Here is a 16,680-nt window from a genome sequence, read left to right as displayed (position 1 = left end):
TTGCTGCATAAAAAGGTACATGTATACAGTGCAATACATAAAAAAATTGACACACACAAAACGTCAAAGGGGGTCAGTGTTTTTGATAAGCAAATTGATACTCAATTGGCCCAATTCAGTTTGTACAGTTGATAAATACACAGTTGATAAATCCACAGTTACCAATTTCAATTGGGCTAATTTGCTCAAGAAATTTACATACATGTATAAACATAATGCTAATTCCACTATTTTTACCATACTGGAGGAAAAAAATCATTTTGGCGCAAAAAATGTGTGTAATTTCTTATCAAAAACCCTGAACAACATACAAAGGTGTCTGTATGGTTACTATAGTGACTTTCAGTTATGAACATAAAGAGTTAATAACTTAATAGCATGTGTTCATTATGGAGCACTCAAAAAATTTAAAGATTAGTTTTCAATTTCCTTCAGTCATGTACATGTACATTGTAGATGAAGTATACAAATTACATGTACATGCAGTAGCATGTGCCTACCTTTTGTGGTGCCTCTTTGGCTATCAGATCAGATGTTCTGCTTTTAATAACAATATATTTTATGAGACGAGCAACCAATGAAGCAGGGATATCACCACTTGATAATGAAGTAACAACACTTTGGCAAACCTATTAATCAAAGTAAAATTTACATGAGCATAATGCTGTACCGTCTATCTGGAAATTTTTACTGTGATTTTAATTTTACTGGATTAGAATTTCGCAAAAAATTAGATTACCCATATAATTAGGTGCCACATTCAATAATAAATGACACAGTCTTATTTAGTAAAAATTAAATCACAGCACAATTTTAAAACTTAAAAATTTTCTACCACACTAATTTCCTAATCTACGGTATAATTGTACATGTACAAGTACTGTATGCTAGTATTTATTATTTAAACGTACCTCTACAAACAATGGTTTGGGAGTAGGAGCACTAGCTTGCTTACTTTTCCTCCCTCCACCACCACTGGCACCAGCTGATGCAAGTTTCGCATCATCTTTGGCCTAAATGCATTAATAATTATTATTACATGTATTATTAGTCCCAATACTCAAGCAATCAAATTCTTACTATAGAAAGAATTTTGTCTTTATTAAATGAAGAAAATAACCTGCGGGTTTTTGTGTCTATTGCTGATATCAGTGAATCAACTGCTTTATGAGAAGAGGCATCTCCAGGAACAAGGTAAATAACAAATGGCTGCCACTTGTCCTATTATGCAACAATTTTTACAACAACGATTTGAAATTTAGTCACTTACATCTTTTAGCTGCTCTTTAATCAAGCCTTCATCCCAGTTGACTGTGTCGGGATTAGCTTTGGACTTCTTATTCTTTGACATGGCAAAAATAAAGCATCAACAAAAATAGCGTTGCTAATAGCAACCAGAGTAATTTATGGTTGAGCTATAAATAGAATAATAGTCTAGTATCTTCAAGATGGCGTCGTTGAGCAGAATAATTTTTTGCATTGGTGCACTGTTTCTCTTTCATTCTGGGTACTCTGCTGTACAGCGTAAGCCTTTTAGATGCTAAATTATTTATTTTTTTGCCACAGACAAATCTTTCTTAAAATTAGCTGAGATGGATTATAGTAGTCTGCCTATTGATGTAAGTTGATTTTGTATTCTAATAATTTCTGTTCTGCATAATGCATATACTCGTAATTGCTACTAGGGGAATTAGTTACTGGCTTCTGGTATATGGCAGCAATAATTTCAAAAAAAATAACGTTACTCTAATACTTCTTAGCATCTACATGTATGTATACATGTAATTATACTCATCCCAAGGCTAATTATCATGATTTGTAATGGGCCAATTGCACTGCATATATTCCATAGCTGCTCACACTGAACGGCAAGAGATACTGGCAATGTATGTGCTGAATGTTGATATCAGGCTTTCTACCTTTTGAACTGATAAAGTATGCAGGAATACATGTACGATGAACTCTAGCTATGTTGTATGAGCTAGATATTGATGAGGCTGCATCTACCATGTCATTGGATCTGTGTGTTTATATTGTAGAATTCTATCACTCTTGGTAGCTGATACCAATCGTTACAATTGGGGAGTCCAATGAACTTGGAAGTAGTCTTGCTTTTGGGTGATGAAGTCTACATACTCATTCAGAGTCTACCATCTTGCTGTCCAGTGGATGTGACACTTGATTCATGATTATCATTTTTAATCAATGAATAAACGAAAATATGTCTCTGGCGTACATGTACATGTACATGGTACAATTTGTGCTCATGATATTTAGCCTTGGGAGAGTAAGTGCTGGTATTAATTAAGAACTGTGTATTATGGGATACAGCCTGTAATTTCAATGATAAAAATTCAAGTATCTTAAGAGTCTCATAGCTAGTGTACCTACTCTAGTGGTCTATAGACCTCTTTCTTTTCAAGTTATATAAAAACTGTGCAGTGAGCATTTCTGTGTGAATCAAAACATGCATTTACATGTAATAGGAAAATTTTTTAATGCACTTTTTGCCTATTCAGCTCGATATTTTGTACATACACCTATACAGCTCTCCCTCAAGTTAGTCATAGCACTGACAACTCATATGCTTGAATTCAGTTGTGAGAAAGGTCTGCATGTAATTATTTGCATTGCAAGTTGCCACATACAGAATTACCATCATAATTAAGGTGTCTATCATAATCATGTATCAAACAAGAACCTAATGATATTGAATTGCACATACAAGAGCAAAAGTTAATGGTATTTTGTTGTACATATACCGAAGGATTGAACTTTTTACCAAAAGAGCAAGACTAAATCTTGTCACTTCTTTACTTACTTGTCTCTCTATTTGAGCATGTACACTACAGGAATAGCAAGCAAATCAACTAGTTTTCTATATTAGTGGTAGCAGTTTAAGGGTTCTGTTTTCTGTCAGCTACAATGTATATCACCTAGGTAGAAGTACATGTACATTATGTACATCAATGAACAATTAATGGCTACATGCTATTGTCACGTGTGCAATGTAATTGTTTCATATGCATGAAACTTTAAAAAGAGACAGGATACTTTGTTAGGATTGAGTCATGCACTATCCTTTATTTTTTGTGGGACCTGTATAATGAAACTTGAACTACCTGTCTTTTTCTTTTCTCTTTGTCATTTTCACTTTCATGAATAGCCTTACTGTCAACATAATTATTGTACACCAGGCATGGTTACTGTGTTCATGTATTATGTAGCAACATCTATGTTTTTATTTAGATTACAGTTGAATGTTTGCTTGGTAGCTTATTGTGCTGTGTAGCTGTTCTAGAAGGTATGAGTCAGTATAGAGATTTCCGTTTGACAAGTGAATTGTATTCAAAGTAAGCATATACTTTTAATATACATGTAGTAATATTATTATAAAGCTATTATATAGTATTATCAGTACACGTAATTGTTGTACATGTACCATCAGAACCCATCTATATCCTGCAAAAGTTAAATTACATGTACATGTAGGTACATAACGCTTGCCTCTAGTAAAAAAATGTGTTGCAGTGAATAGTAAGAATTGTAACAGTATAAATATTTTGTCTGTAATTTTTTTTGTTATATAGGAAGCTTGATGGTGTTTATAACAAGCAAAATTTTATGATTTTCAATCACAGAGGCAGTGCTTTGAGTAATTAATTATAATTATTTTATTTATCAGACTGATTAATAATATTATTCACGATTTCCGGATGAATACAGAAAATTACTGAATAGGTGTGTCTATTTACCTGACAGCTACTATGGTTACACAGCGCTTGTACCTGCAAGCTCTTGTGGAAAGTTATCTTTAGACATGAGCGACGACTACGAGATTGATCTTACTATTGAGGCTGTAACAGGGACTGTGTATGACTTGTGTGTTAGTCCTTTTGAAACAATTCTTGGCATTAAGACGAAGATTCAAAAGCTAGAAGGTACACGTAGATGTACATGTATGGTAGATTCATGTATAGCGGTGTAGGCACTGATAATATTCCTGTAGTTTATATATTCTTTCATGTATCAGAATTTTTAGTTCTTTGCAAATAAACGATGTATTTTGTGAGCGTGGGTAGTATTAAAATTTTTTTATTTAACAATAGATTTCAATGCATAGTGCATATACATGTATGTACTATGTGTATGTGTAACTGTATTGTTTGCAGACTTTTCTTTTCCAAAATTAGATGTTTTGTGTGCATAAAATGTAGTCTTGCGAACCAGACCATTTCCAACATTTGACTACATTTTGACCATTGACTGCATTTTATGCATGCAATGTACATGTAAGTCAAGTAGTCAACCTATATATAATCAGTTTATACAGGCTAACAAATTTAGTGCTAAGGATAGTTTGGAGCACTGTTCTGTCACGGAGTACAAGGGTATAGGTAGGATTTTTAGAAACAAAGAGCAAGTTCACACCAAGCCAGAAAGCACACTACAAAATTTTGTAAAACAAAACCACTTTAAGGCATAACCACATCTCTTTTTTAGCATGGTAGACTTCTTTAACAATGATAAGCAACATTTTTAGTTTTATAATGGCATCAAAGATAGCCATTTTTTATATTTAAGTTGTAGAACAGCAAAAGCAGCTTATTATTTTGATTTTAAAAGGGCCTGGCTAATTATTTAAATAAAAAGGGACATTTTGTCCACCCCTGGCTACACTCCTAGATTAATGTGGTCCTATAAAAACTTGTCTGGTTCACTGAACACAGTTTAGTTTTAAATTAGAAGGGTTGGTAATTAGGTTTTTATTTCTAATGCACGTGAATTAAAGTACAGAGGTACATGTAGGATCATTTTTTGCCACAACAAAAAATTTTTGATGTGACATAGATACAGGTACCATATTTCCTCAAATAAAAGCCAGCTGTGAATAAACATTGGGGCAGCGATAGAATTGAAGTATAAATATGCAGATCTAGCCTAGGAATGACTGAGTTGCCTTGTAGATACTGCCTTAAGTTCCAGAAGTCAAGTGTATGAGGCTCCAGGTTTGAATCTGACTCTGGGCCCAATTTTTATTTTATTTTAAAAAATTTTTTTCAAGGTCAAAATACCATTTTGAAAATAGATGCCAGGGCTTTTATTTAAAGAAATACAGTACATGTACATCTACTTCTAAATGAGATTGTCATGTACATGTACTTACTGTATATTGCTCTTGTTTCCAGGTATTCCTGTTTCCCAGCAACATTTAATTTATGGAAGTACTGAGTTAATGGATGATTTATGTTTAGAAGAATGCCAGTCAGTGACAATAACTGTATGCATGATTTATTTTATGTTTCATGCATGCATGTTCATAGTGTAAGATCTGGTTCCCAATTAAAGTTGGTCATAGCAATGAGAGGTGGACCTATTCATGCTCATAGAAGTATGTTTATTGTCATTATTTATTGTTGTTTCAAGTACATGTAATTCATTTTACAGTTCAACTGGAGGACTTTGCCATTCTTGAATTAGCTGAATTTCTTGAATCACAGTAACAGATTCCTGTACATTGTATTTCCTATCATTTTATTTAATATTTTCATAGGTCTCCTGATGAACAGGACCAATATGCGGCAATATTTGTAAGGTAAAATTTGACTTACTGTACATATGTTACATGAAAAATTTCAATACCATATGAAGTACATGTACATGTACTTGTATTTAGAATTGTTGTTACATTGTAGATGTACATGCACTTTTGTTATGGGGTTTTTGTGTACAAGTACACAGTTTACATTCATTGCATGGCCTTCTTTTGTAGTAATGAAGATACTGATGTGAGGTCTCAGTTACACAGGTAGGCGGCTACTGCAGCACATGTACATTTTGTGTTTATTGTAATGTATTATTGAAGTCCTGTTGAAGTCTCTGAATCACGTTTAAGAGGTGGAAGCCAAACATCTCTAGTTGCTACTACTAATCCTACGAAGGTTAGTACATTTTACATCTAATTTCATTAATAGACAATTGTAATATTATTTTACACTGGTTTTCAATTATTTCCTTTAATTACATGTAGGTTTTGCCTACTTTTGAAAATGATGTGACACAGAGCAAAATGAAGGAGTTACAGTCCCGCCTTAAGTGTCTTCGATTGAGCAAAACTGAGGTTTATTTACATGTACATGTATCTGCTCTAATTAAGTTTATATTTTGTTTTTGCTAGGCTCTGCTATCTAAAGCTCTTGAAAGGGAGCAGTGCTCCAAAATGTAAGTACATGTACATGTACATGCATGTATGCCAAGAGTTATGCATTCTGTAATATTCATGTATCAGGTATCATTTGTATTAACATAAATTGATTAAAATCATGAGTGAATTTGCCTATATCAGTACTAAGAGTAACATGGTCATGTACTCTTGCAGTACTTACATGTACATAGATTTTCCATTGTGTCATACTGAAAAGCCAAGACAGCAAGAAAATTATATTATTGACTTACATGTACAATGTATGTAGACATTAAAATGCTATAGTCTAATGCATTAAGGATTATGCATCTGGCATTGAATTAAAAAACCAAGATACTGGTTTCAGCAAGAATCATCCTTTTATTGTGAGCACACTACAGTTGATAGGCATGTATATGCATGTAGCCATCAGCCAGTGAGTCAAAATACCCTATATTATTTTGTGCTCTTCAACAAAAAATATTTGTTATAACTTTAGCCTGTATTAATAAATATCACTTGATGTTATACACTTTATTTATGAAGATCAAACTTGCAGTTTTCACAGATTAGCATGAGTTAAAGCTCTGAATAATGTTTAATCACGATTGAAGGCATGGTGCTGCTATTGAATCCAGTCAATGCACACTATAATTTTAACTTATCTGTTGTATAGGTTGCGACATGATGGTTCCTCAATTTATCCTCCACCAATACACACTCCACCATCTTGTACTTGTGGTTGTCATAAGAAATGCTGCAAATGCTCGTGTCATGTCATTAAGAGTGGTACACAAAGACAACTTTGCTTTACTCCTTTCAGGGAAAGTGAAACATATCAAAAAAGACATTCTAGAGTACACACGCCCTCTTCAAAAGACTTTCAAGTTAGATTGATTATAATCTGATTTTTTTCTGGTTTTATTGCTGGTACAATGTAGATATTAGATAGACTCTCTTCTGGAAGACTACGTCATGGTGACAAAAGGGGAAGACCATGTGGTCCAACTACTGGATGTTCGAAAGCAACTATTAATGATGAAATTTCACGAAAAGGTTTGTGACCTTGATACTACACTTGTTTTGGCTACAAATTTGTTTATTTTTTAACATACTGTACATCAATAATAGGGAGTATACCTTTGTCTTCTTTTAGGTTCTAAGCAGCATTCTGTGAAACTTGTGCTATCAAATGACACCCAAGAGCATGTACAGCACAGAGATGATATGAAGCTTAAAAGTGGCCATTTTTTGCCCCCAATTGATTGTATAGTGTCTACGAAACAGACCAAGCCTAGGAAAGGTTACTCCTGCTTTTTGTGCTTTCTTTTTTTTACTGTTTTGTTATAAAAATAATTAATGCAGAAGTTGAACACAGCAATTTTCATTTACCTCCTATTAATCCTAAAGTGAGTCTAATTAATTTTAGTTTGAAAGTTTTTGTCTTTAGAATCAAGTGAACATTGAGAGAAATAAATGTATGAAATGCCAAAAAAGAACAAGACTTGCAAATTCCTATACTTGCAGGTATGCAATAAAGTTTCTCCATCTTGTAACCTCTGTTGCAGATGTGGTGGTGTTTATTGCTCTATTCATCGGTATGCTGAGACTCATTCTTGCACTTTCAATTATAAAGCAGAAGGAAAAGAACTTATTGCAAGGAACAATCCTTTAGTTACAGCTCCAAAATTATCAAAATTTTAGTAAAATTAAAATACATCTAGATCTAACAATAATAATAATGGGCGTGATTTGGGAGTGGTTTTGTTGCGAGCGGCAGTCAGCGGCTACTTGCTTACATTCTGGTGGTTGTTTCTGGACCTTTTGTGAACATGCCTGTACATTTGCAGAATCTACTAATTGTAAGTACAGTAAGTAGAAGTGAGGGTAGAAGTAAGGTCTTTAAAATTATGGTAATAAGTTATTTTCATTGTGGGCTCCTTGTGGTTTGATAAAGTAGGCCGAGTTTCTTGTCTTTTACCCTCGCTTTTACTTGCCAGCAGTTATATGTACACCACCACAGAAATATTAAGTTGAAGTAATTTTATCAAATCATGACAATGCTGCTTTGTAACAATTCTTGTTGTCAAGATTATCATGACTGTTTTTGAAAGTATTTGTGTATTTCAATATCTGTTCAGTTTGTTGATTGCATATTTCCTTTGTTTAGTTTATATGTTTTTCCTTGAATTTCTTAATATCGCCAGGTAATGTTGGCACTAGTCATGATGTGTATAATAAACAATAATTGTTATTGATAGGATATTGCAATAGTGAAACGTCTAATACTTCAGATACACAAACATATGATGTTGTTTCTTCTATCGATGACCTTTTTGAGGATGTAACAGCATCCTTAGATTTATTACCAAGGAGTTCATTTGCTTCTGATATGAAAGTTACGCAAACAGTGATTAACTTACTTATCTCATCATCCAGTTTTGTTGACATTATGATTAGTCCTACTCATTCTGTTAATGATCACATAATGTCACCTACTGATGTCACAAGTTTTATCAGTGCCATGTCATCAAGTAACCTTATCTTGCCTACTACTTCTTATTTTGAGGAAAGTAGTATAGTTCAGGATGCTATGTCTCTGGTATCTTCATTTGTTTCATTTGATTTCAATCCAAGCAGCACACAAAGTTTTACAGGAAGCTCTATAGATCTGACGACCAATAATCCAGGAAATTTTGTTTCTGTTTTGTCATCAGTGCATATGACTATAGCAGGTGACACTTCATCATTTTCTCTTTTTGTATCTTCTACACCATCAGCATCATCATTGTCCTCTGAAAGACTGTCAACAGTCGAAGTAACATTGATATCTTCTGAATCATTAGTTGTCATGTCTTCGCTGTCACAGGTAGATTCCTCAGTATTAACAACAAGTTTCTATAATTCTTTTTTCTTGTCATCGTTTTCGTCCCGGGTACTATTATTATCATCAAGCAGTGCATCAGTATTCTCCTCAGTCATTGTTCATTCTAGTAATATAGCTCCTTCAAGTGTGGGTCCTACTCCATCACAGGTAGATTCCTCAGCAATAACAGCAAGTTTCTATAATTCTTTTTTCTTGTCATCGTTGTCATCCCGGGCACTATTATTATCAAGCAGTGCATCAGTATTCTCCTCAGTCATTGTTCATTCTAGTAATATAGCTCCTTCGAGTGTAGGTCCTACTCCATCACAGGTAGATTCCTCAGTAACAACAACAAGTTTCTATAATTCTTTTTTCTTGTCATCGTTGTCGTCCCGGGTACTATTATTATCAAGCAGTGCATCAGTATTCTCCTCAGTCATTGTTCATTCTAGTAGTATAGCTCCTTCAAGTGTTGGCCATACTTCATCTCTTACCAGTTCTTATAGTATGCCAGTTTCGCCTACAGTCACACCAATTGTCTTTGTACCAGTTGTTACTGTTCGGTCAATTAATGCCACTTCTATATTAGTTTCCTGGTCTTCTGTTCCTGATGCTATTGGATACATCATATTAATACGACAAGGGAATAGTCTTGTGAAGAGGGAGGCTAACCTAAGGATTACTATTGATGTAAGTTTATTTCAATACCTGTAAATAGTTCCTTGTGTGTATTTTTGTTATCACTTTGTTCATTATACATGTGTACATTGTGCAAATGTCTGTTTCTTGTTTTGACTTCAAAATACTGATGTGTATTTTATTTTTAGGCTGGTTCAACAAGTTACATTGTAACAGATTTGCAACCCTATACAAGCTTCAGCATTCAAGTTGCTAGTATTCGCCCTGGTAATGTCACAGGAGATTTTTCTGAATCTAAATCAATTTCGACACCGGAAGCTCGTAAGTACTTAATTAAAGCTAGCTTTATATTGCTAAAAATGCATGAAATTTTTATTTTTAGCTCCTAGTCCTCCTGTTAATGTTACATGGCAGGATATTGATGATAATTCTGTTAATGTGTCTTGGTCATCACCGATATACCCTAATGGCGTGATAATCAAGTACATTGTCACTATTACTTTAACAGGAGGCAATGCAACTCAGTATAATGTATCTGCCACTTTACGCTCACTAGTAATTATGATTGATGCACAAGACTTTGTTATTACAGTTTCAGTTGTAAACAGTGCTGGTACCAGCATCCCTCAGATTGCTGTTATGAGTAAGGCTAAAATAGTTGACATGCTGCACTACTTTATTTCTTTTTTTGCCTACTGTAGTTCCATCGGAAACATCTGTTGTTTCATCTGTAGTTCCATCTATTGGTGGAAGTTCACCTCCTACAGATAAAGGTGGTTTATCAGGAGGTGCTGTTGCTGCAATTGTTATTATCTGTATACTTGCTGTTACCATAACAGTCGTAGTTGTGGCATTAGTTTTATTTCTGGCTTGGAGAAAATGGTTTGCTGGTGATGGTGTTGATGAAACGTATGTTTTATAAACCTACATGAATTAATTGTTAACATTTTTTATAGTGTTGGTGAAATGGAGTATAAAACGGGTGACACACGATCAAATGATGCTAGCATGTTAGTGTTCTTAATGTACATTTTTGTAATTTGCTCTTTATTCAGTGATTTTGATGAATCTGGTGGTAGTCAGACACAGCTTACTGCTAAACGATGGATGAGAGCTAATGCTAATTATAGTAAGATTATAATATTCCCCCATTTTAAGCTCTCTATGTGTGCTTACTTGAAATTTTACTTTGATATGCAAGCACATGTAGCTTTTAACTTGATTATTCTACCTTTAATCTAAGCAGTAGCTTGCTATAAGTTGCTATATAACTTTTTAATAGAGTGGTACACAGTTACACTTAAACTGGATTTTATATAAATACACATGTAGTGTGTTGCTTATCTGCATTTCAACATACATGTGTCTTCAACGGCTTCCCTGCTTTTAACAATAAGACCTAACATCTATATGTTTTTTTTTAATAAACAATAGGTACTCCATCGTCACTGTTGCCTTCTATTGCTGATCTTGTCAGTCGTTACTCAACTGCGGAGGATGTGGTGAACAAGACGGGTGACCATACTCAAACTAATGGTTTAAATGCCATTTTAGAATCTACTCAAATAGAAGATGAATCAAGGTACATATGATTGTTTGTTGTTGTTGTACCATACAAGTGTGTAGTGGGAAATTTTGGAGGGAATTAAATTTGGTGAATTTGGCGTTTTGATAGCCATTCATTGAAATACAAATCAGCTATTTTGAGCCATTATGCACATGCTCATCGGCACAAATTTCCCAAATTAAAATCCACCAATCACCAAAATGTAGCAATTCACCAAATTTAACTCCGTCCAAAATTTCATGCTACATATACTGTATATGGTATTATTAATAGTTTAGCTGATAATTGCACAATTAAAGCTTACGTGTGTAGACCAGTTGGCACTATAAGTACATGTACTTCACATCGTGATATCATAAATAAAGTTAACTTTTCCTTTCATCAATTCAAAGTCCTAAAATACTAATGGCACTTATTAAAGTCTATTAGCCAACTGTAGACATTGGACGGTGGCTTGTAATCAGTACCAACTTAGGATTGCTATGAGGAATAAATACAGCAGTTTTTGAAGAATAATTGAGTCCTATTATTGTTTTGTAGAAAGTAATTATAGCTCTTATAGCCTGCAACTACCAATGTGGCAATATTAATGCCTCACCAATATTTCTACCTATACAGTACTTTTATGGTACGTACATGACTATGTGTACATGACTATGTGTACATGTATGTACAATGTACATGTACATTGTATTTGCAAGCACTTACCTAAGGATAAGTGTTGTTCCAGAAATATTCAATTAATTAATTTTAATTTCATTATTGCACATACAGTTTTGAGAGACCTCATGAAGCTTCTAGCACAGTTTGCAGTCCATGTGGTGAAAAAGTTTTAAATGCTAGCAATAAAGTGTCATATGATCCTCACTCATTTTCTGAAAGGGAAGCAGGAATGAGGGAAAGTGAAATTGCTGATGGTAATCATCCATTGTTTGAAATGATGGAAAATATTTATCTTCCTGTAAGTGACTTTATACTTTGTATTATTAAAGGATGTACATGTAATTAATGTGCATTCTTCTTTTGCATGTTAGCCATGCATCTACAATGTACCATATAGCTTGATATTTTTTGTGGTTTGCTCCTAGTGGGGCAATTTGTGGTTTAATTTTCGTGGTTGACAGTTTACATAGCCTGTAAGGGGATGGCACTTCAATGATTTTGTGGGTTTAAATTTTGTGGGCAGCCCATAACCACGAAAATCATGAAATTTACATTCCACGAAAATTTCAAGCTATACAGTAGTTAAAACTTCTTAATTAACAGTTTCTACTGCATGTGACAAGCATGTATATGTACATGTACATTAGAAATTTTACATGGCAGATTTGCTTTTTTTTTTGATGTCATTGAGGCTTCTTAGTTACAGGATTAATAATTAACTTAATACGTGAAATGAATGTACCGGTATATGTAAGCGCCATATGTAATTATTTTGCAGTTACATGTACTTGAATTAGTGCTGTACTGCTGTCACTCAGTATTACTGTGTTATTGTTTAGAGTGCTGTTGATTTTGAAGCCCTGAAGCAATATCACTTGGATTCATCGCTGATTGAAATCAAAGAACAGATAGGAGTAGGAGAGCATTGCAAGTAAGTTGTTTTTTATTCTGGCATTGTAATTTCTTTAATAATTTAGAGTAATGATGGGAGTTCCTGAAATGTTACCTTTTGAAAAGAATGAAGATGTAGTTGCAGTTAAAGTTCTCAAAGGTAAATGTATTGGATTCTCACTCTGACTGTCATACTTTTTGCATGTAGATGATGCTGTGAAAGATAATTTATTATGTACTGCTCATATACTAACTCAGTTCTCTCATCATAACATTTTAAACTTACTGGCAGTCACTGCATCTCCATCAATGGTCATTGTTCCTTATTTGGAGTTAGCTGATTTAAAGAAATATCTTGTCCGGTAATATTTATTTTAAATGTATTAACTACATGTACATTTGTGCATGTGACATATTTTATAGAGTTAGAAGGCGAACTCGTTTAGAGTATCAACCTTGTAACTTCACTGTCAAAGATCAGCTCAATATATCTGCTCAGGTAATTTTGCATGTACATATAATAGTTTAGCTTTATCTTTACCATAGATTGCTAGTGGTATGGAATATTTGTCTTCAAAGTTTTATATTCATAGAGCTCTCCAATCTAAGTTAGTCTTCAATGTTTACAATGTACATGTACCTCTATAACATTTTATTTTAGGTATATTTTGCTTGATGAAGACTTCAATGTAAAAATATCAGGATTCCAGATGTCCTTATCACTTGGTCATGCATCTAACTATGAAGATCTTAAAAAAGCAGATAAACTGCCTGTGAAATGGTTGTCACTGGAGACACTTATTGATGGAAGATTCACTCCTTATACTGACAGTAAGTGCTGTTTTGTTGTATATTTTAAAGCATAAGTTCAGTGATTTTGAGAGTTTTTATTGGCTATTGTGGTTGCATGATCATTAAAATTAATTTGTCTTACATTGAGATATGAAACTTCAAACTCGCATTTGCTGTATTCTTCCTGTTAATTTGCACTATCTCATAAGACATAGTTGGCCTCATGACTTCAATCTCTGAAATAATTTAAAATTATATTTTGATGTCTTAGATTACTGTAATGCTGTAGCCTAGCTGTGATAATAGCAATACAGCAATACATTATAATTATAGCAATCAGAAGCAGATTATTCTTATTGCAACATTATAATGACAGTAATTTTTTGCTCAAAAGTGAGTACTAAACTTATTTTATGTAGTGACACTAGTTTGTTATTTTTAAAGTCAATATTTGCAAATGAATAAACTATTTTTTATGTTTGTTAATGCCCTTGTTACTGTGGTTTGTATGCAACTGTGGTTGTACGTAGTTTTATTTCAGTTTGAGCTGACAGTTAATCGTATGAGCTACATGTAGTTGCCAAACAATTTACAAAAGTAGCATTGACAGCAGCCTAATGCTGGACAAGAGCTGCATGTACATGTACATGCACATGTACTGTATGCGCCATATGTTTTGTTGGGATTAAATTTCATGATTTTCGTGTTTTGAAAATTTCTCGAAATTTAAATCTGCAAAATAGCATGCTTATTGTATAGTTGGTGTTGTAATTACATTAAAATTACAAAATTTTTATTTGTGAATACAAAAATACAGCCAAATCACAAAATTTTATACCCATGAAGTATATGGAGTATATGGTACATTGCACATCTGTACAAGTCATCATAAGGTATTTTAGGCATTACATATTATTAATTTCAAATGTGATACTGCATCCACTAACATGATGTATCATGGCAAGCAAAAATAACTAACTTTAAAGAATCATACATGTATCTCAATAAATAATTTTTAAGACAATATAAATCACCGAACTTACTCTATCTTTTGAATGCTACTCCATATACATGACCAATACATTTTTAGTTTGGAGTTTTGGTGTGGTACTTTGGGAGATATTTTCATATGGGCTCACTCCATATCGAGTAAGAAAAAGTGTGATATTAATGCTTAGTTGAAATTGTGACTCCAGGGATTACAAAACTGTGATGTGTTGCAGCATGTGAGTAATGGAGAGAGGTTGAACAAGCCTTCTGATTGTCCGCAAGATGTGTAAGTTGCTAATGTGTTTTTTATTAAGCATACATGTACATGTACTTACTTTACTTTTTCACAAAGCCATTGAGCTTTTCTTGGCTTTGCCAGTGATTAGTGCATGTGGGCGAAGACTATGTATACTGTAGTTTGTGGCTGTCTGTCATTTATTTGAACTTTGCAGTTTTGTAGCTTTAAATGGAGCTTCCCTACACTCACAGAACTTTTCCACTGACTTGAAAAAGTTTGCTTCTGCTTTATTGAGTATAGATGGCAGTGCAATGCATCCAAAGCCAAAAAAAGCCATCAAAGCTTGTCAGTTATTTTGTGTGTTCTGAGTAATAGGGCTTTGTGTAGGAAAGAGAGACACACAGAGACTTTTAAAAAAACAATAACATAAAGTATTATTGTAATGCAGTGTTACTATTTTAACTTTACATGATAAATTGACCTAGATTTACCTTCCCTGCATTTTGTTCATATCACTTTTTGTGTGTACATGTATATGTTACATGCACAGTAGTTAGACTAGTTACAAGTTATTATTTATACTTTATAGACATGTACATTCATGCACATATACATGTACGTGTATATAAATAAGGTTACATTGAGAGTCTTAGCTGGCGCTTCTCTCAAAGTCAAAATAAAATATTTTGTCCCAATAACTACATGTACATGTACTAAAACAATAACAAACATCTACATGTACTGTACATGTATGTACATGTACCATACATGTGCATATATTATTATTTATTGTTTTTAGTTACACTCTTATGTTGCATTGCTGGAATGAGAGATGTCGTGACCGTCCATCATTTAGTGAACTTTATAAGCACATAACGGGCATAACAGAAGTTACTAGGAAAACTCAGGACGATTGCACTTTCAATTTAAATGCTTTTGATATTTCAAGCGTTTCTCAGTCTTTTTCCACTTCTTCTAATGTCGACACTTCAAACCAACCACACTTAAACCCTGTTGTTACTATTAATGAATCAAGTCCAGCAGAATTAGAAATGACTGAAGTTGTTCTGCGTAATCACGAGAGAGATGACATGAATCGAGTTGAATTTAATGTTGATGCTATCACTGAAGATCCTAGTCGTCATAGTAACCATTCGTCAATTCCAGAAATAGTTTTGTCTACTCAGGCAAGACCAGAGTCTCATCAGTCAGAAGTTGAGCTTCCTCATCAATTAACAAGTACTGAGGAGTATACTGTTTTATAAAGAACTTATTGGTGTGTTTTTATTACTTCTATTACTTATTTTTGTTTACCTTTTCCACAAAATTTTATATAACTACATGTAGATCAAAAACCCTTCTTGATAAATAATTAATACATCAATTTTGAAGAGCTCTTTTGTTACTGTTTAGTATAAGTTGACAATGCCAACAGGATCAATGATAATACAACAATGAAGTAATACAATCATTATTACTGATAAAATTATTTCTACAATTATCTACTGATGGCCAAAAAAGGTAATTTGAAAGTCTAATGCCTCTGAAAGTTTATCTTCACTAATATGTGATGTTATCCATGTGATGAATTCATCAAGTGATATCTTATCACTGTTACCTGCAGGATTTAATGTTTTGACCATTGCTTCAGACATTAACTTGTATTCTACATCTGTGTAGCCTGGGAGTGTCTTTGACAACACTACTGATAGTACCTTCTGAGTAATGCATCTACCTGTCATAAGGAGACTGAACATGTATGTTAATTTATCATTAATAGAATGATACTGCCATTTTTCATTATTCCCATAAAAGGACTCTTGGGTTATTTTTCCATCACGACTGCTCAA

At 33.5% G+C, this 16,680-nt stretch overlaps 4 protein-coding genes across 4 annotated transcripts in view; 3 read left to right on the top strand and 1 right to left on the bottom strand.

Annotated features, from left to right (window-relative positions):
• Positions 1–1,384, bottom strand: part of LOC105313018 (sperm-associated antigen 17-like) — a 9,633-nt gene extending 8,249 nt beyond the window's left edge. The window contains exons 1-4 of the mRNA XM_011406115.2: positions 1,271–1,384; positions 1,081–1,221; positions 912–1,013; positions 485–629 (exon numbers count right to left, since the gene is read on the bottom strand). Of these exons, the coding sequence (XP_011404417.2) occupies positions 485–629; positions 912–1,013; positions 1,081–1,221; positions 1,271–1,351 (469 nt within the window). The 5' untranslated portion in view covers positions 1,352–1,384. The remainder of the gene's footprint in view (positions 1–484; positions 630–911; positions 1,014–1,080; positions 1,222–1,270) is intronic.
• A 46-nt stretch (positions 1,385–1,430) lies between these two features.
• On the top strand, positions 1,431–7,917 carry LOC100638471 (AN1-type zinc finger protein 4-like). Its single transcript, XM_019997550.1, has 18 exons — positions 1,431–1,524; positions 1,567–1,619; positions 3,250–3,353; positions 3,591–3,941; positions 5,190–5,265; positions 5,325–5,392; positions 5,449–5,500; positions 5,555–5,596; positions 5,774–5,809; positions 5,867–5,942; positions 6,032–6,121; positions 6,179–6,222; positions 6,861–7,071; positions 7,126–7,240; positions 7,341–7,487; positions 7,550–7,593; positions 7,635–7,711; positions 7,753–7,917. The coding sequence occupies exons 4-18, from the start codon at positions 3,821–3,823 to the stop codon at positions 7,886–7,888; spliced, it is 1,335 nt and encodes a 444-aa protein (XP_019853109.1). The 5' UTR covers positions 1,431–1,524; positions 1,567–1,619; positions 3,250–3,353; positions 3,591–3,820; the 3' UTR covers positions 7,889–7,917.
• Positions 1,449–3,663, top strand: LOC109582680 (membrane magnesium transporter 1-like). The gene is made up of 4 exons (XM_019997539.1): positions 1,449–1,524; positions 1,567–1,619; positions 3,250–3,353; positions 3,591–3,663. The coding sequence occupies exons 1-4, from the start codon at positions 1,449–1,451 to the stop codon at positions 3,661–3,663; spliced, it is 306 nt and encodes a 101-aa protein (XP_019853098.1).
• A 20-nt stretch (positions 7,918–7,937) lies between the features above and the next one.
• LOC109582681 (uncharacterized) lies at positions 7,938–16,172 on the top strand. The gene is made up of 19 exons (XM_019997548.1): positions 7,938–8,046; positions 8,355–8,391; positions 8,446–9,740; positions 9,878–10,010; positions 10,072–10,332; positions 10,391–10,598; positions 10,646–10,699; positions 10,745–10,818; positions 11,124–11,271; positions 12,031–12,217; positions 12,759–12,850; positions 12,897–12,970; positions 13,019–13,172; positions 13,234–13,309; positions 13,357–13,418; positions 13,472–13,641; positions 14,693–14,751; positions 14,799–14,878; positions 15,630–16,172. The coding sequence occupies exons 1-19, from the start codon at positions 8,017–8,019 to the stop codon at positions 16,093–16,095; spliced, it is 3,660 nt and encodes a 1,219-aa protein (XP_019853107.1). The 5' UTR covers positions 7,938–8,016; the 3' UTR covers positions 16,096–16,172.
• The last annotated feature ends 508 nt before the right edge of the window (positions 16,173–16,680 follow it).

The sequence above is a fragment of the Amphimedon queenslandica genome, unplaced genomic scaffold (genome assembly GCF_000090795.2).
Source record: "Amphimedon queenslandica unplaced genomic scaffold, v1.1 AMPQUscaffold_13364, whole genome shotgun sequence".
Taxonomy (NCBI): Eukaryota; Metazoa; Porifera; class Demospongiae; order Haplosclerida; family Niphatidae; genus Amphimedon; species Amphimedon queenslandica.
Note: the sequence above shows the minus strand (reverse complement) of the source record. Positions and strands in the feature narration are given on the sequence as shown.